The 20,544-nt window shown below is 43.6% G+C and overlaps 2 protein-coding genes across 2 annotated transcripts in view; one reads left to right on the forward strand and one right to left on the reverse strand.

Moving 5' to 3' along the window:
- The window catches only part of susd5 (sushi domain containing 5), a 28,327-nt gene extending 21,236 nt beyond the window's left edge, over positions 1-7,091 (forward strand). The window contains exon 5 of the mRNA XM_090208987.1: positions 2,611-7,091. Within this exon, the coding sequence (XP_090065113.1) occupies positions 2,611-4,739 (2,129 nt within the window). The 3' untranslated portion in view covers positions 4,740-7,091. The remainder of the gene's footprint in view (positions 1-2,610) is intronic.
- A 7,979-nt stretch (positions 7,092-15,070) lies between these two features.
- On the reverse strand, positions 15,071-20,454 carry crtap (cartilage associated protein). Its single transcript, XM_036953228.2, has 7 exons — positions 19,906-20,454; positions 19,300-19,449; positions 18,546-18,717; positions 18,157-18,285; positions 17,814-17,959; positions 17,510-17,593; positions 15,071-15,583 (listed from the first exon to the last, which is right to left on the reverse strand). Exons 1-7 carry the CDS (start codon positions 20,362-20,364, stop codon positions 15,542-15,544), a joined length of 1,182 nt encoding a protein of 393 aa, XP_036809123.1. The 5' UTR covers positions 20,365-20,454; the 3' UTR covers positions 15,071-15,541.
- Between the last annotated feature and the right edge of the window lie 90 nt (positions 20,455-20,544).

Raw genomic sequence — 20,544 nt, forward strand, 5'->3', positions numbered from 1 at the left:
AACCAGTTATTCATATCACTACTGTATTTGTTTTATTATTGTTATTTTATTTCTGTCAGGTTATGCAACATTTTGAATACAATGCACTAAATGTTGTATCTCTACATGCCAGGGGTTTATGAAACACAACTAAAAGGAAAACACTTTTTAAAAATGTTATTTTAATTCTACTCCAGGAGACTCACTCCTGCGATTCAGATTCTACTGTTTGTAAATCACAATGGGGAAATACTGTTTATTATAGTCACGGGTCTAACCACTCAGCTGGCACTATGATGTCGCTTCATACGGTGATATTTCAGAGTCATGTGTGTCTAAAGATGGGAGATGGGTTACATTGATCTCCAAACAAGATAATGCTTGTTTTATTACATGCAATATGTATGGATACAATTCTCAAATAAGAGTTTATTTTTGGACCTTGCTGATAAGCTTACTGAGCTGCAAAACAAGTATACAATTGCATGGCTTTATAATAGCTGGAGACTGATAACTCTAGAGTGATATCCACTTAGAATAGCTTAAATATCTCAGAATAGTGACATCATCACCTAATTTTGCAGTTAACTGACAGTGGGTGCTACATGGAGTTTCTGTAATAGAAACTTAAATGAATATACCTGGTGTCATATGTCAATGATGGTCAAATCCACAATGGATCTGTTTCTCATTTATCCCCCACTTGTTCTTTCACTGACCATACAATTATATTATTGACGTTAGAATGTTCTGAAGAATCCAGTGCCATTCGAGGATACTGGAAACTTAATAATTCACTCCTAAATGATCCAGTCTTTAACGAGAGCATCAAGAACTTGATCATAGACCCGTTTAATTCAAATGATTTAGAACCAAAACATTGAAGTAATTGTGAAATGTTTAAATTCAAAGTAAGATCTGTCGCCATTACACGCAGTAAGGAACTAAAGAGGAAAAATGTTTGAAAGAAGATGAGCTTATGAATAAATTGAATGTACTTTTAGAAAAATATACCCTTTTAGCAGAGGAAGAAACAGACTTGAATACATCTGGAATAGAACTAGATCTAATGTACATTGATTTAGCTGAAGGGGCCTTTACTAGATCTAGAGAACAATGGGTTGAGGAGGGTGAGAAAAACAACAAAAAAAGGAACTATAAGAGAAAATCTCTTTCTGCCTGAAATATTGACAACACCTTGTGTAAAGACCCAAATATCATCTCTAGCTTTGTGTATTCTTTCAATGGAAAATCTGTATATACCTAATTATAATGGGACTGAATGTGAACATTTTAGGAAACATGTCCATGGTCATGTACCAATGATTTCTGATGAGTTCAAGTCTATATGGGAAGATGATTTTTCTTTAGTGGAGATTAGAGATGCTCTTAAATCTATGAAGAAGGGCTTTCTGTGGAATTTTATTTACACTTTTGGGAACATTTAGAGGGATCAGCATTCAACATGTTCCTAGAATGCCTAGCTAAGGGTGAGATGATTACTACCATGGAACAGGGGGTTATTTCCTTAATACAAAACCAGATAAAGATCCCCTTTTCATAGATAATTGGAGACCTATTACATTATTAAATACAGATTATAAATGGATAACTTTAGCATATGCTAATAGACTTAAAATGGGCCTAAACCACCTTATTAACAAAACCCAAACTGGTTTCATGAAAGGTTGCCAATCTACTGAAGTACCTACATGTTTTCATTTATTAATAAGACCCATGTATTTACAATGAAAAATGTAATATGTTATTATTCAAATGAAAACAAACTACTGAATTCATTCTCTCTGGTAAATCTTATATGCACAAAAACAAATATTTGAAATCTGTCCCCAAATGCAATATATTTTTACTTGAAATCCAATATTTAATCAAATCAACAACAACAAAAACCCCACTGTATTCTTACAACTATATCATAGGTTTGTACATTTGTAATCCCTGACCTTATTTTATTTGAGATACTTTAACTTTTGAAACTTAATTCATACGTGGTGTTTTTATTATTTTACTTTAATGTTATTTTATGTTTCTTCACAGAAATATACATGTAGGGATGTCCTATGTTTTTTGTTATTGTATTGTAATTTGAAACGTAATAACAATATTAATAATACACATTTTAAAAAGACAATAAATAATCTAAAAAATAAAAAATAAACAGTCATCACTTCAGTTCCATACTTTTCTATAATTATATTTTCATCTGAAGTGCAATACTCAAGTCAATGCACTACATACGGAATAGGTTGCCATTTTAGATATGCCCAAGGCCAAGGGTCTGATTTATGCCTGTTACAAAACAGCATCCCAGTTGTGAGTGAGAGATATAAACGGGTGTCATGACACCTCTGTGATAGATGCCATCACTAGGCATGTGGAGTAGGAGAAGAGGGGGAGGAGGGAAGGAAGGGGGAGAGGAGAAAACCGGAAGACAGCTAGCTAGCCTGGACTAGGAGACAGAATGCCAAGTCCACGTTGACTACGAGTCTCTATACTGTGTGTGTGCACGCTGCATTATGGGTATGTGTGTGCTTGTGGCTGATTGTGTTCCCCCCCCCCCCCCCCCCCCCCCCCCCCACCCTCTCTCTCTTTTTCTCTCTGTACCTACAGACAAGACAGAGGCCCACATTGACTATGAAGATAAGTTCACTGATGACGATCACCACCTCTCCTACGACACCCCTACTGAGGAGGAGGACACACAGGAGGAACCGGTAGAAGAGGAGGTGCAAGAGGAGACAGCATATGTCAATGTGGAGGAGGACACAGGAGAAGAGGGGCGCAGGGATCAGGAGCAGCAGGAGGCCAGCTTCAGCATGACGGAAGTAGAGGAGCAGGATGTGGAGACGGGAGGAGAGGAGGAAGTGCAGGGAGGAGAGGAGCTGTCTGTGGGAGAGGAGGAGCAGCAGGAGGAGAACGTGGGGGAAGGACTGGTGACTGGAAGAAAGGAGGAGGAGCTGGAAGACTCGACAGACCATCCCGTCGATGAGGAGAAGCAGGAGGAGGAGCAGGAGGAGGGGATGGGCATGTCGGAGGCGACTGAGGCGCCCGTCTCCCTGCTTTCCCAGAAGCACCTGTTCTGGTTCCCCTCAGAGGCCTTCCAGGAGGCGGGACATGTGGAACCCACCCACCCGCCAGTCACACAGGACACACCCCCTGAGGGAGACAACCGTGTCAGGGCCTCCGGCAGCGAATCAGAGGAGAGCAAGGAAGACAACAGCCAACCAGAGGAGACAAAGGATCATGACAGCCATGAGGGTCAATTCCAACAACCAATTGACCACAATGACCATGATGACCACGAAGATGATGTTGACCATGAACATATTGACCGTGAATATGATCACGACGATCGAACAGATCCTGACCACGATGAAAGTTCTGAACAAGACCATGTTGTTGAACACCTTGACCACGATGATCCTGACACCCATGATGGCCATGAACATGACAACCATGAAAGCTATGATAGTGAAGAGGCCCACCGTGAGGACCAAGGAGAACACAAGGAGGATGACCATGAGAAGGGGGGTGCGTATGATAACGGACACGACGAGCATTACAACATGGGTGAACACGAGGAGGATGACCGCATTCAATATCACAGCCACGGTGAACATGATGATCATGAAGACCATGACCACGATGATGTAACGGATCACCATGACGATGATGATCATGACCACTCAGATCCTAGCGATCACCACGATGACCATGAAGACCAAGACCATGTCCACGACCATGATCACCTTGATGACCATGAAGACCAAGACCATGACCATAACGATCAAGATGATCATGGCCATGATGACCATGACCACGACGACCATGAAGATGGCCATGTAGTCCCTCCCATTGGAATGACAACAGGCGAGCCTCAGAATGTAACCCAGGAGGCGGCGGGAGGAGAACCCACAGCCAGCACAGATGAAACCTGGTTGGACGGCTACCCTGTCAGTCAGGAGGAGACTGACACTGATAAAGTGGGAGGCGGCTCCACAGAGGAAGAGGTGGAGCCTGAGGTGCGAGAGGAGGAAGAGGAGGGTCTTGTGGTTGTCGGGGTGACGGACCGGCCCAATGAGGTGGAGATGAGTCGTCCCGTCCCATTCACGGGCGTCCCTCAGGTCCCCCTGTCCCCCACGCAGGAGGCGGACCCTGTAGAGCAGGATCAGGACCAGGTGGGAGGACTAAGCCATAAAGCCTCACCCGACTCACCCCTCTCCCCTGAGGCCACATCCTCAGATTCCTATTCAGCCGACTACACCACGCCCTCTCTGACATCATCACTGGACGACGTCACCCCCAGAAACGCTGCCAGGCCTTCTCCCACAGACTCCTGGGAAACCACGGATCATGTGCACCCCTTTCTGGAGCACGGCCCCGCCCCCACGGCGTGGACTGATGATGTCATTGACGAGGAGGAACGTGGAGCCGAGCACAACCTGACTCGACACAGCGGGGAGAGGGAGGGGGAGGAAGGGGAGAGGGAAGGCAAGACAGGGGAGGCAGGGTGTACCGGAGGTGAGGAGGACTGCCCTCCTCCCCCTCCTCCCCCCTCCGGCAGGGGGCCCACGGTGGCGGCCATTGTCATTGCTGTGTGCACGGTTGCCCTGGCAGCCGCCGTCGGTGCGTGGTGTTACCGACGGAAACAGCAGAAGAGCTCAATGTACGAGATGAACGGGAAGGGTCAGAGTCACAGCAGACATGGACAACAGATAGAGATGCAACAGAAGGTCTAAGAGAGAGAGACAGTGCGGCTGCAGAGAGAGTGGAGGGAGGCTTGAGGAGGGTGAGGTGATGTGGGTTAGGGTATTTGGGGTGTGTGAGTTGAACAGCCACACACTACACCTGCAGACACAGAAGAATGAGTTGACGGGTGAGGAAGGGGTTGAGGGGTGAGGGTTGAGGGTATTTGAATGGTGAGGTTTCGGGCTGAGGAAGTGTTGAGGGTTGGTGGTTAGGGTCGGGTAGAGGGACGAGGGAATGAGATGAGTGGCTATGCTATGCTAATGCTAGCAGGAGTTTTCAACTCTGGTGACGAACGAGAAGGGACTCCTCCTCCAGAGCTCTGGGACATTGTGGTTCAGAATCATACCTGTTTATTAATTTGTAATTACCATGTTGTTACTGTGTTATTCCCATGTTATTACTGTCTTTGATGATATTTTGATTTCATTGTTCTTGTGTGAGACAATTGAACTTTGTTATGTTGTATTATTAGGGCTCTACCTTACTATGTAGTTGTGTAACATTGTGCATGATTGTAAGGATTCCTTGTTTCTCACCATGACATCAGCATTTGAAATTGCTGTCAGAGTTGGCACCCTGATTTGAGTGGATGCATTCAGGGTCCTATTCATTAGGCACCAAATGGAAGAAAAAAATTGACTGAAACAGGGAAGGATTACCTGAACTTGTCCCAAAAGAAACGCTAGTTTTCGTTTTCCATTACAAAACGTTCTTCCCACAGTGTGATCTATTGAATACAACCAATTAGGTGTTCTAACGTCCATACATACCTCTTCTGACACTACCTAAATACTTGGTTGAAGATAACCAAGGTTAAAACAAGAGGATTCTAATATCCCATAACTCTTTGCATAAACATGGAAGATTTTTCAACTAAGGGACCAGCAATGCTAGTTATTAACGGCTCTGGTCCAGTAATGCTGCGTTTAGACGAGGGACGCAAAAACCCGTTATACATATCGGCGTAGCCGGACAAGAAAGCAAAAAAGATGGTCACGGCAAAAACAACAGTACGAGTTTCTATGGTGATTTCAGTAAACAAGCCGTGCAAATCAACACCCAGTAGAAAACAACGTTACCGCAGACGGCTAAAGTTGAACGATTTGCTCTCATTGACAACAATCACACCAGTTTGCCATCAACCTTCTACCTTGTACCATTTAAACGCGGCATAAATCAGATTATTTCGTTTTCCGAACCTGGGTATCTTCAACCTAGCCTAAAGACAGGAAGTAGAAAATAATAGAATATACATTACAGATATAGTTTTAGAATTCAAACTAATAAACCATAGAATGAACCATTTTTGTGTGTAAGGGAACGCTAAAGCCTTGTTCACACTGCAGGCTTTAATGCTGAAATCACTTATGTTTTCACATCCGCTTTGGAATACTGACTATCGATCCAAATGCAGCAGTGGTGGAAAAAGTACACAAATGTCATACTTGAGTAAAAGTAAAGATACTGTAATGAAACAGCAGGGAGCAGGTCTCCAACCCTCGACCTTCGAGCCAGAGGTCCGGCGCGCTATCGACTGTGCCGCAAAAGCATGCTCGTGCGGCAGGGTCGATTACCGCGTTTATAAACCCAGGGTCGTTACAATACCTTGATAGAAAATTACTTGGATAAAAGGGACTGTCACCCGGTAAAACACAACTTGAGTAAAACTCAAAAAGTATCAAAAGTAAAACTATTAATAATTTTAAATTCCTTATATTAATCAAACAGACACCACCATTTTCTTGTTTTTTAACATGTATTTACGGATAGCCAGGGCACACTAACACTCAGACATAATTTACAAAGCGTGTGTGTATAGTGAGTCCGTCAGATCAGAGGCAGTAGGGATGTTCTCTTGATAAGTGCATGAATTTGACAATTTTCCTGTCCTGCTAAGTATTCAAAAATGTAACAAGTACTTTTGGGTGTCAGGGAAAATGTATGGAGTAAAAGTACATTATTTTCTTTAAGAATGTAATGAGGTAAAAGTAAAAGTTGTCAGATATTTAAAAAGTAAAGTACAGATACCCCAAAAAGTAGTACTTTCAAGTATTTTTACTTAAGTACTTTACACCACTGCCAAACAGCAAGTTACAAGTGACCATATGGGATTTGTGTGTGTTCAGACAGCAGTCATTTGCTGACATGGCTACGCTAGTTGTCATAGTTATGACGGGTGAGTGTGCAGTGGTGTAGGCTGATTGGTGGTGGTGCTAGTGCTTCTTATCACTCAGAAGTTATGTAGCAAGCTATGATGACAACAATGCCTGCCATGGACGTTTCCCAGTCTCTCTGAATGTTCAAAATCATAGTGATAAAACACTTTTAATTAAAGCCTCAAAGGGAGTCATTTTTCTCAAGCCACAACAGTCAACTAGCTAGATAGGTAGCTGTTTAGCTTTTGTAGCACATTCACTAATTTGTTTGTAAACAATTAAAGGGAGAACAAATATTTTTTACTACATATTCATCTCCAGCACCACCACAACATCAATATATACGAAAATGGCTAGTTTCTATGTTTTGTAATAAAAAAGATAGTGGAAGATAAGTGTTTCCAATGACATCATCAGTGTGCATCATGTCATTTTAACCAATTATGGTTACAATGATGAGTAGGTATTGCCACACCAATGATGTCATTGGAAACACTTATTTCCCTCTATGTTTTTTTACTACTAAACTAGACATTTTCACATACAGTATGTTGATGTAGAGGTGGTGCTGGAGATGATGAATGTGAAGTTGTTATTGTCAAACTGTAAGCAGAGCAGCTAGCATGCAACAAGATATGCCAAATAACATTCTAAACATTACTTGAGGGCAAATGTATCAGATTTGACTGTTCAGACACAAGTCGCATGGCAACAGATTTGTATCTGACTTCAAACCACCTACAAAGGTTGTTTGAAATGTGGCTTGACTGCAAATCGGATATGTAAAGTCACTTCAAACTGCCAATGTGAACAAGGCTTTAGATTGGCACAATATTATGGTGTATAAAATGTACATTTTTGAGTGGATGGAAGTTTGAACATTTCTGGGGGTTAACAAGAGGTGAGATATATTATCAGACAGTCAATGTAATGTAGAGAGGAGAGGAAAGTGGGGAGAGGGGAGTGGGGAGGGGAAAGTGGAGAGAGGAAAGTCGGGAGAGGGGAGTGGGGAGGGAAAAGTGGGGAGAGGAAAGTGGGGAGAGGGGAGTGGGGAGGGGAAAGTGGAGAGAGAAAGTGGGGAGAGGGGAGTGGGGAGGGGAAAGTGGGGAGAGGGGAGTGGGGAGAGGGGAGTGGGGAGAGGAAAGTGGGGAGAGGGGAGTGGGGAGGGGAAAGTGGGGAGAGGGGAGGGGAAAGTGGGGAGAGGGGAGTAGAGGTAAAGGGAGAGGGGGGAAATAAACATATAGAGACTTGTCTAGATGGGGTGTGTGTGTCTGCTAAATGACTAAAATGTAAAACATTTGTGCGTGTGAGTGTTGGTTTTGACAGAGACGGCTGGAGAGAGATTTAGAGTAGAAGTCCAGACTTCAGACTCAGTTCAGAGACAGAGACGGGGGGCTAGGGGCATAATCTGGTGTCTGTGTACGTGCATGTTTTTGTGTGTGTGTATATGTGTGTCTCACACTGGTGTGATCTGCTGGTCAGCGGTGTGACGTGTTTGAAGGTTTCCAGACTGCATTGGGAGACGCCGCCGAGTGATCAGAACATCAGACTAACTGACGCTACCATGACAACACAGGCAGACCGACAGTCAGACAGACAGACAAAGACCTGCTACACACATAAATTATTCCCCCCCCTCATTTTGATCTCTATATTTGGGTCAATTCAAATAAATGTACTAAGTCAGTCAGAAACTTCTAAAATATTTATCAATGCAGAGTTGAAATGGAGGATGTTATGTGAACTAATATACAAGGGTATCTGCATACGTTAGCATGTGGCCTTGATTAATATGTTAGCTTTTTTATTCATAAGAATAAAGGTTTCAGATGAATAATAAATGTTTATAATGTAATAAATGTTTCAGATGACAAAGACTACAGAGATGGACTAATAACATGGCTCCATTTTCCTCACACACAACAGCACAACATTGTAAAACTCACTACTATATTTATTGGGCTGCAGGTAGCCTAGCGGTTTGAGTGTTGGGACAAAAACTGAAAGGTCACTAGTTTGAATTCTGAGCCGAAAAAGTGCAAAATCGGTCGATGTGCCCTTGGGCAAGGCACTTAATCCAAATTGCTCCAGGGTTGCCGTTGATATTGGCAGACCCTGGCTATGACCCCACTCTCCGAGGGTGTCTCAGGGAGAGTTGGGATGCAAAAAAACATACATTTCTAATACACGTGTGAAATTATTATAAAAGTTTATACTGCAGTGTAATTTAGGATTTGCTGTAGCTTCTTTAACCATGTCCATGACAGAAAGAGACAATTTATTTGACTGGAGTTTAAATAAATTAACAGCACAAACCACATGTAGCATAATACATACATAATATTGCCATACCAACCCATATATCAATGTTGTGGTTATTTTCATTGTCTGTGGGGAAAATGATGGCCATAGTGTTCTATAGTTGTAAAAAGTATCTGTATACTATTCAGTATTAAATGTCTTGTTTTTTGTAAACTGTGTTTTGAAGAGTGATGTTGGTGGTGAAGATGGGGGTTATGTAAAAAAAAGTGTGTTTTTCTGTGCTGTTCTGTAAGAGTAAAATAGCCAAATACCACACTGTCTGTACCTTCATGACAGTATTTGAGTCAATGATTGATTGATCGATAAATTCAGTTCCTTACCCACACAGCTGCCCAGCCCATTAGGTTTTGTAATATAATTATTATTGACAGAAACTGCTCAGATGTCCTCACAGGGTGAACTCTACTGCTTCCTGGTCTCTTTATGACATCATCTCTGTCTGGTCCATCCGTTTCTAGATATTGGTTCCATTGAACAACAGTGTTAGGATGAAGTGTGTTTGTGTGTGTTCTAATAAATTCATAACTCATAAATCTATAATTTTGTGATGCTAAGCTGTGTGTGTGTGTGTGTGAGTGCTGGCACTTTTCAAACATAATGGAAAAGAACGAGACAACATGTACATGGCTAGTTTTCCAACATGAAGACAATGATTTTCAAAATAGGTAATATCAACTCTCTGTCGCTGTTGACTAAGTTTGGAATATTTTCCTTGTTCTTCTCGACCTTGGCTGCCTCTTGATAATGAGTAGGTCACTTTCTTTCTCATCTTGATTTCATCTTGCGTATGTGTGTGTGTGTGTGTATTTGTGCGTGCACGTGGTTGACTCTAAGTAAGTATAAGTGTCTCTCACATCTAATGGTCTCTCTGTGAGCTACGATCTACAACCTACGACTCCTCACAATCAGAATTTAACAGTGACCTGGTCTGAACTATGAACTCTGACCTCTAGCTGGCTCTCTGATGTCTGTACACCCACTCCTTCCACGTCTGCAAATGTCCTTTAGAAACAGTTAGAGAAAGAGGCAGGAGGGCAGGAAAATTGAGAAAGACAGGGAGAGACAGAGGAAAAGAGACAGAGAGAGGAGGATGAAGACAGAGAAAGAGAGAGGGGTAATAGAGAGAGAGTGACAGAGTAAGGGTGAGAGAGAGAATGTTCCCCAGTGGGTTTTTCTCACCACTGTGTGATAAATGGCACTGAGACTCCATGTTCAAACATGACTGTTTTCTCTGGCTGCTATCCTCTTCTCCGCTTAGCTCCCGGTCTCTCTCTGTCTCTCTCTCCTGCTTCCTCCACTCTCTCTCTTTCTCTCCCTTCCTCCACTCAGGTTTCTCTCTCCCTCTCCCTCGGATCTGCTTTGGCCCAGGCCCGATCCGGATTCATCAAATGGACCCGCACCATCTCATCCCCTCCTGTCCAGTAGAAAGACCTCTATGGGACAGCTCTGTCAGGCTATATGTGTGCCATGACCCACCTTTGTTACAAAGAATAAAACCTACATTTGAATGTACAGTAAAACAAAGCACTGCAGGTTTTTCCATCACAAGATCAGTGAGAAGGTGACAACAGGAGCAACAAGGAAAAATCTAAAATACATAGTTTGATCAAAACAATACAGATTATTAGAAACATTATTGGAGCTCAAACAACTCCTATTATGCTCTGTTGCCTATGTAATACACTGCAGGAGCAGTAAGACTGGCACAGGGCTGAGTGTTGGGTTGAGAGCTGGGCATTGGGTTGAGGGCTGAGGGCTGGGCATTGGGTTGAGGGCTGAGGGCTGGGCGTTGGCTTGAGGGCTGGGCACAAGGCTGGATGTTGGGTTGAGGGCTGGGCACAAGGCTGGGTGTTGGGTTGAGGGCTGAGGGCTGGGCACAAGGCTGGGTGTTGGGTTGAGGGCTGGGCACAAGGCTAATTGGAATGAACGGCGGTAGAGGCGTAGGTGATGCATTTCCTGCTTTTATTTATTCAGGAAAATAACAGTAAGGCATTTGATATATCAGATTGTTTTTATATAAATACTGTTTGCCTGTCCTGATCCTCTCTCCCTCGCTGGCTCACCTGCTCCTCTTTTTCTTTGCAATGAAAAACACTAGTGTGCGTTTGGTCTTCGGTCTGTTGCGTGTAGAATAGCTCAGCCTACTCATTGATAGCCCCTACTTTAGTAAACTTGCACGAGACATTGCATGCCAAGAAATACAGCATTGCAATAGCCTACATCTTTTGATTACCGATGCACAGTTCTGACTGTCTGCCTTGAGGCCGACATGCCTACCTATTACCTATGCATGGCTGTGCCCCTCCCATCTCTCTCTCTCCCCCTGCTAGCTCGCTCTGTCTTTGCTGTGTAATATGCGAGAGTTTGTGTTCTCGAAGTAGATTATGGAAAATAGTTTCCTCCGTTGCAAAAATACTGAATCTTAGGAGATGATAGGTTGAAGCTTGACACCCAGAAATGTGAGTCGACACCGGGAGTCTACTGGCAAGGAGTCGAGGAATCAATTATTTTGGAGTCGACTCCCACTTGTACTCTAAAACGGCTCAAACTAAAAATCACTGTTCTAAATCAACCTTTGGAAAGGAAAGTTCACCTGTGTTGGACTGGTAAAAAAAACATAGAGGGATAGGATGGCCTGAGATGGAGGTAAAAAGAAAGATAGACTCACCAGCGATAGAGAGGTAGAAGTTGTTGACTTCCCTGGCTCCTTTTGAAACATATCTGACAGAGATTATTTAGTGCTTCCTTGTATAGCACTTACATTTTCCAAGCTGTGTACAGAGTCCTATCAAAATATCTTATCCCAGTCACCTCAGGTGAACTTCATGAAGGTATCAACACCTGTGCTTTCATATCCTGACACCCACTCCCTCAATTTGAGGGAATGAAAATAACTTCCTTGTTTATTAACTGATTTGGAAGATAATTCATACAATAGGTCCATTTATTAGCAATGGAGAGGTTTCAGATTAGAATGGAATGATTACTTATACATTCAGATATACCTTTCTGTTTTTTCAGTGACATTCAATTCAGCATTGAAAAAAGGCGCTAGTTTAAGTTTGTTTCAGAGTCAGAGTCAGAGACCACTATTATGACACACCAAATGTGTTTGATGAATTATTTTTGTCTTCTTCTAATGCCTCTTAATGGGAAAGTAATCCAAAAGTAACAGAAAATAATACGATTACGTTACTGAGTTTGGATAATCCAAAAATTACGTTACTGATTACAATTTTGAGCAGGTACAGTGCCTTGCGAAAGTATTCGGCCCCCTTGAACTTTGCGACCTTTTGCCACATTTCAGGCTTCAAACATAAAGATATAAAACTGTATTTTTTTGTGAAGAATCAACAACAAGTGGGACACAATCATGAAGTGGAACGACATTTATTGAATCTCTCAAACTTTTTTAACAAATCAAAAACTGAACAATTGGGCGTGCAAAATTATTCAGCCCCTTTACTTTCAGTGCAGCAAACTCTCTCCAGAAGTTCAGTGAGGATCTCTGAATGATCCAATGTTGACCTAAATGACTAATGATGATAAATACAATCCACCTGTGTGTAATCAAGTCTCCGTATAAATGCACCTGCACTGTGATAGTCTCAGAGGTCCGTTAAAAGCGCAGAGAGCATCATGAAGAACAAGGAACACACCAGGCAGGTCCGAGATACTGTTGTGAAGAAGTTTAAAGCCGGATTTGGATACAAAAAGATTTCCCAAGCTTTAAACATCCCAAGGAGCACTGTGCAAGCGATAATATTGAAATGGAAAGAGTATCAGACCACTGCAAATCTACCAAGACCTGGCCGTCCCTCTAAACTTTCAGCTCATACAAGGAGAAGACTGATCAGAGATGCAGCCAAGAGGCCCATGATCACTCTGGATGAACTGCAGAGATCTACAGCTGAGGTGGGAGACTCTGTCCATAGGACAACAATCAGTCGTATATTGCACAAATCTGGCCTTTATGGAAGAGTGGCAAGAAGAAAGCCATTTCTTAAAGATATCCATAAAAAGTGTCGGTTAAAGTTTGCCGCAAGCCACCTGGGAGACACACCAAACATGTGGAAGAAGGTGCTCTGGTCAGATGAAAACAAAATTGAAAATTGAATGCAAAACGTTATGTTTGGCGTAAAAGCAACACACCATCCCCACTGTCAAACATGGTGGTGGCAGCATCATGGTTTGGGCCTGCTTTTCTTCAGCAGGGACAGGGAAGATGGTTAAAATTGATGGGAAGATGGATGGAGCCAAATACAGGACCATTCTGGAAGAAAACCTGATGGAGTCTGCAAAAGACCTGAGACTGGGACGGAGATTTGTCTTCCAACAAGACAATGATCCAAAACATAAAGCAAAATCTACAATGGAATGGTTCAAAAATAAACATATCCAGGTGTTAGAATGGCCAAGTCAAAGTCCAGCCCTGAATCCAATCGAGAATCTGTGGAAAGAACTGAAAACTGCTGTTCACAAATGCTCTCCATCCAACCTCAGAGCTCGAGCTGTTTTGCAAGGAGGAATGGGAAAAAATGTCAGTCTCTCGATGTGCAAAACTAATAGAGACATACCCCCAGCGACTTACAGCTGTAATTGCAGCAAAAGGTGGCGCTACAAAGTATTAACTTAAGGGGGCTGAATAATTTTGCACGCCCAATTGTTCAGTTTTTGATTTGTTAAAAAAGTTTGAAATATCCAATAAATGTTGTTCCACTTCATGATTGTGTCCCACTTGTTGTTGATTCTTCACAAAAAAATACAGTTTTATATCTTTATGTTTGAAGCCTGAAATGTGGCAAAAGGTCGCAAAGTTCAAGGGGGCCGAATACTTTCGCAAGGCACTGTAAATAGTAACAGATTACATTTGTGTGTTTGTGAAGTCAAGATTTCTATTCTACTCTATTCTCTGTGGATCAGACCCTTAAATTAAAAATAAAACAATCCACTTAAAATGACATGCCCAAATCTAACTGCCTGTAGCTCAGGACCTGAAATGAATGTAGGAGAATATAACACATTAGATCTGGTTAAAGATAATACAAACAAAAAAAACATGCGTTTCTATTTTGTTTTATCTTTGAAATGCAAGAGAAAGGCCATCATATAATATTACAATTTAGGTGCAATTTAGAGTTTAGAGCAGTGTGTGTGCAAAGTTTCAGATGAATCCAATGAAACATGGCAATACTGGACAATATTGTGTATCAGTCTGTCCAAATGTGCCGAATTGGTCAATTGATACATTTTCAAGTACATAACTATAGAAAACATACAAAAATAATATGGTGATACAACATGTAAGTTTACACACTCCCAGGAATGTCATACATGATGGAGCTTATACACTAACTTCCACACATCTAGATGGCCGGGCGGGGTGGGTGTGGGGCCAGAGACAGCAGGGGTTCAAACTGTAGAACCCAGTTCCTACATTTGAACATAAACATTTATTTTATCAAACAAAACTATGCTACGTTTTATCTCTGGGACCCTCAGGATTACAAATAAGAGCAAGATTCCTGAATATAAGTACATGAATTACCTTCAGAGGTGAATGTATCAAACCAGTTGCCGTGATAAAAGTGTTTTGTTGTTGTGCACTCTCCTCAAACAACAGCATGGTATTATTTCACTGTAATAACTACTGTTAATTAGACAGTGCAGTTAGTAAATTAGACATACAGCTGTATCTATGTCCTGGAAAGTTGTCTAAGTTGCTTACAACAGTCATGCTAATCACATTAGCGCACGTTAGCTCAACCGTCCCAGTATAGGGACGCCAATCCCGTAGTTAATAACATCATACGAAACAGAAAGCAACGATCACTAAAGAGGGCTTGGTTTTACCATGTGGTTTTATTATTAAAGAACCATGTGAATATCTTTATATATTTCCTTGTAAGACAGTGAACAGTTTGATTTAAAACATGGACAATAGACAAGAGGGGAGTGAACATACATAACAGAGAATGGCCACATATCACTATCATCACCAATTTAATACCACAATATCACTCACTGTCCGTACCTCTGCACTGTACATGTTAGTGCACATGATCCAGAACTATTAAAAAAAACATGATTTAAAAGGTCATATAAGCACATAAAAAAAATGGAACCAATTTGAGCCAATCAGAACCTCCGGAACCTCCGAATAAATACGACCCAGTGGGAGGGACCAAGGCCCGGCGGCATTCTGGGAAAACCTGCCGTCGCTCATTTCTGTCATTTAGTTCAGCTTTTTCTTTCTTTCTCTATATCTTTCTTTCCTTCTTTATTTTCAGTGCGTCCAGAGTGTGCTACTGATCCTAAGCATCCAGGAACTCATCTAGAAACTCCATCACTTCCCCCTGTACACACACACACACACACACACACACACACACACACACACACACACACACACACACACACACACACACACACACATATCATTGAACCTGTAAGTATTCAACTGTAAGTATTGCACCTGAAGACTAACCATTCTCTATGGTTTCCTGATGGATATGCAGTGTAAATAAGGACTAACTACACTCTGATCAGACAGAGCATCCAATTGGGTCTCCAGTTCCAGTCCTGGAGAACTACTGTGTGTACAGGCTTCAGTTCCAGTCCTGGAGAACTACTGGGTGTACAGGCTTCAGTTCCAGTCCTGGAGAACTACTGGGTGTACAGGCTTCAGTTCCAGTCCTGGAGAACTACTGGGTGTACAGGCTTCAGTTCCAGTCCTGGAGAACTACTGGGTGTACAGGCTTCAGTTCCAGTCCTGGAGAACTACTGTGTGTACAGGCTTCAGTTCCAGTCCTGGAGAACTACTGGGTGTACAGGCTTCAGTTCCAGTCCTGGAGAACTACTGGGTGTACAGGCTTCAGTTCCAGTCCTGGAGAACTACTGGGTGTACAGGCTTCAGTTCCAGTCCTGGAGAACTACTGGGTGTACAGGCTTCAGTTCCAGTCCTGGAGAACTACTGGGTGTACAGGCTTCAGTTCCAGTCCTGGAGAACTACTGGGTGTACAGGCTTCAGTTCCAGTCCTGGAGAACTACTGGGTGTACAGGCTTCAGTTCCAGTCCTGGAGAACTACTGGGTGTACAGGCTTCCGTTCCAGTCCTGGAGAACTACTGGGTGTACAGGCTTCAGTTCCAGTCCTGGAGAACTACTGGGTGTACAGGCTTCAGTTCCAGTCCTGGAGAACTACTGAGTGTACAGGCTTCAGTTCCAGTCCTGGAGAACTACTGGGTGTACAGGCTTCAGTTCCAGTCCTGGAGAACTACTGGGTGTACAGGCTTCAGTTCCAGTCCTGGAGAACTACTGGGTGTACAGGCTTCCGTTCCAGTCCTGGAGAACTACTGAGTGTACAGGCTTCAGTTCCAGTCCTGGAGAACTACTGGGTGTACAGGCTTCAGTTCCAGTCCTGGAGAACTACTGGGTGTACAGGCTTCAGTTCCAGTCCTGGAGAACTACTGGGTGTACAGGCTTCAGTTCCAGTCCTGGAGAACTACTGGGTGTACAGGCTTCAGTTCCAGTCCTGGAGAACTACTGAGTGTACAGGCTTCAGTTCCAGTCCTGGAGAACTACTGGGTGTACAGGCTTCAGTTCCAGTCCTGGAGAACTACTGGGTGTACAGGCTTCAGTTCCAGTCCTGGAGAACTACTGGGTGTACAGGCTTCAGTTCCAGTCCTGGAGAACTACTGGGTGTACAGGCTTCAGTTCCAGTCCTGGAGAACTACTGGGTGTACAGGCTTCAGTTCCAGAACTGCTCTAACAGACCTTATTCGGCTAATCAAGGTCCTGATGAACAGCTGGTCGGTTTATCTACATGTGTTAGAGTTGGGCTGGCGCAGAATCCTGCAGTAGGGTGGCTCTCCAGGAGGAGGATTGGCCACTCTTATCTATAGGCGAGTCATGCTGCCCCCAAGTTAACAACTCTGGCACTACATCTATGGGTTATTATTAAACATGCCTTTATTGTTGTGAGTGAGCAGTGTGTGAGTGATCAGCGCCTCCCTGTGGTGAGGTCAGATACAGCAGTCTGGTAAACACTAGTCACATTGTACTGCTTGGACACAGGTCATGTGATGTGAGAGGAATCTGTAGTTTATCACTAGTTTACAGAAAGATTACATAGAAGACCCACTTCTGGACACATATATTGTATGACTCAACAATTGTGACATTAGAGACACAAATGGAGACACACACACACACACACACACACGCACACACACACACACACACACACACACACACACACACACACACACACACACACACGTACCTCGTCATCGCTCGCTAGGTGTTGTCTGGAGAACTCAAGCATCTCTAGCTGCATGGTGGTCTGGTTCAAGTACCGTACTGCCTCCTAAAACACACACACAAAACACACACACAAACCACACACGAGTCAGCTCAACATCGATAAACAAACCCAAATGAAGATCTCAGCATTCAGTGAACCGGTTAAAACAAAAATCGATGACAGGGGCCAAATAACCTGCATACGGAGATAGTGGAAATGCATGCGGTTTGTGTGTGCGCGCGTGTGCTGAAAAATGTCTGTATAATATGTGTGTGTGTCTTACCGATCTAGGTAAGAAATCTTCGTCGCTGAGTCCGTATTTGTCTCTGTGGTACTGGTAATACACCACGTTGTTCTTCATCACCTCATCACTGGGGTCAAATAACATGTAGCTGGTCACACACGGAACCGCGTTCTTCAGGTCATTCACTGGGGGGGGGGGGGGGGGGGGGCAATGACAGAGTCAGTGTGTGTGTGTTTGTGTGTGTGTATAACCACACAGAACACAGAAGTCCTAAATGTACATGTTTGTAATAATATTGTAGTAACATACTCACTTGTGTCATAAGACTGCTATAACACATGCATGTGTAATAATAACAGTAATACAGCAATATGACACTCACGTTTGTAATAGGCGAACTGTAGGTAGTGGTACATGGTTGCTACAAACTTCTCTACGATGAATCCTCCAACCACAGGAGTCAGCTCGGCCTCACACCTCACCTTCCTCTCCAACACCTCTGTGTAGTGGTCTGGGAGGGAGAGGGGGGAATGGGAGAGAGATAGAAGAGGTGGAGGGGGGGGGGTTATCATCACGAGTGACCTGTTCAAGATGATCAAGAGAAATCATAAATCCATTTGTCTAAATCAACCTTTGGACAGGTAAATATATCTGTGTTGGACAGGTAAATATATCTGTGTTGGACAGGTAAATATATCTGTGTTGGACTGGTAAATGACATGGTGGACATCCTCGCCTTAGATGGAGAAGATGAAAGAAAGATAGACAGACCAGCAATGGAGGGGTAGAAGTCTTTGAAGTCTTTGACCTCCCTGGCTCCTTCTGAAGCAGCCAGACATTCGTCGTAGACCTTGAAGAAATCCCTTAGAGCCAGCTCCATGTCTGACACTGAGGTACGGTAGTTATCACCGTTATACGCACGCACTGCTCGCACAAACAACATCTGGAACAACAACACACACACATTGATACAGATTACATTACGAAGTTCATTTGAACTATTGAACTAGATTAGACCAGGGCTCAGATTAGCCCAGGGCTCCCGACTGGTGCAGCGGTCTAAGGCACTGCATCTCAGTGCTACAGACCCTGGTTCAATTCCAGGCTGTATCACAATCGGCCGTGATTGGGATTCCTATAGGGCGGTGCACAACTGGCCCAGCGTCGTCCGGGTTTTGCCGGGGTAGGCCGTCATTGTAAATAAGAATTTGTTCTACATGACTTGCCTAGTTAAATAAATAAAAATATCAGATTTTATTCACCAGAGCACAACGTGCATCTGTGCAACACTACAGAGCTCCCTAAACCAGCCCAACTGAGACCTCAGACAATTGTCCTAAAGAGAAAGTGGCTACGGTCCATGTTTAGTCTTAGAGCTCTGAAAGCCTTTACATCCTCCTGTGACTTCAGTCTGGTCCCCTAACCACCTCTAACCCCAGCCATGGAGAGAAGTATTGGTGCATGTGTGTGTGCATCCATGTGTGTGCGTGTGTATGCGTATGTACGCAAGTGTACGTGTGTGTACCTCGTAGGACTTGGTCTCCAGGTCTGTGAGGTGTTCTTCAGCTCCAGGTAGAGTCCTGTAGTAGGCCATGTTCCTCTGCATCATCTCATCATCAGGGTGCTTCAGGAGGAAGGTGTGGGCAGCAGACACTGCCTTGGCCAGGTTATCAGACTGGGTGAGAGAGGAGAGTTATACACACGCACACACAAACTGAGGCAGACAGGTTAACACACAAAACAGAGGCAGGCATATACATACACACACAAGCTACTCATATAAAGTGAACAAAAGCACAGGGCCCTCTTCCTTAGTTTAGCCTCTGTGCATCCTCGCGAGAGAACACATTACTTAATAGAGTACAGTAGCATAACAGAGTGCAGAGGAGTGCTTGTAAACTACACAGTTCTAGTTATTGAAAACACACAATTTGTTTTATCTAAAATACAACTTAGAAAGTACTTCTTTAAATATCAAATGCATTCAGTTATATTAGTTTTGAAAGACAGGCAGCTCATCCACATCTTTAAATTAACCCTCTCCTGCTCATAGAAAACACAAATGAAATACAAAATATATACTGCAGAGAGCCGCATTGATTTCACTCTCTCTCAAAGTGATTTCACTCACTTTGAAGTAGGCGAACTGCAGGTATTTATATGGTTCCCGTTTCTCGAACTCCTCCACGGTGTCCCGGCTGGGCATGGTCTGTCTGAAGGCGGGCAGCCCCTGTTTGCACCGCTTGAGACACTGGGCCCTCTTCATAACGTTACCAAACACACGCAGCTCCGGGAAGTCGGTAAACTTCTCCTCGTTGTCAAGTCGTACTGAGCTGCAGTTGAGGTTGCAGAAGGCCTCGCTGTCCCTGAGCAGCCTGTACAACCGGAGAGAGACCTCGAGATAGTCAACTGTCTCCTGCCATTTCTCTCCGGTGTACTGGTCCAGCGCGTATTTATACGCGGAGTCCAGCGGCATTAGTTCATTACGTGGAAAACTCCGGAAGCTATATTTCTCGTATTGACAGAAGACTATTGTAACGGAAACCGCGAATAGAAGCAGAGAGATTAGCGGAGTGCTGGAGGTTGCCATCTTTAGTTTTTGTGTAGAGGTGGGACGGCTGGGCTACGTCTCTACTCTATTCTGCTCTCTGTGCCGTGCGAGGGTGGGACAGGGACCGCCTCTAACCCCACCACGTATCCGGATACAACTCTCCCTCCCCTGGCTGCTCTGGGCAGGGTGACGGGGTGAGGGGTGGCGAACCACCGGGGC

Source organism: Oncorhynchus mykiss, chromosome 18, assembly GCF_057628025.1.
Source record: "Oncorhynchus mykiss isolate SJ-2025 chromosome 18, ASM5762802v1, whole genome shotgun sequence".
NCBI classification, from domain to species: Eukaryota; Metazoa; Chordata; class Actinopteri; order Salmoniformes; family Salmonidae; genus Oncorhynchus; species Oncorhynchus mykiss.

What these genes read in the sequence shown, in the direction of transcription:
- crtap (XM_036953228.2), bottom strand. Translation starts at nt 20,364, where the DNA reads ATGGCAACCTCCAGCACTCCGCTAATCTCTCTGCTTCTATTCGCGGTT. An exon ending in CTTCTACCCCTCCATTGCTG is followed by an intron (nt 18,286 to 18,545) that starts GTCTGTCTATCT and finishes TCTCCCTCCCAG; the next exon opens with ACCACTACACAGAGGTGTTG. An exon ending in ACCTAGCGAGCGATGACGAG is followed by an intron (nt 15,584 to 17,509) that starts GTACGTGTGTGT and finishes GTGTGTGTACAG; the next exon opens with GGGGAAGTGATGGAGTTTCT.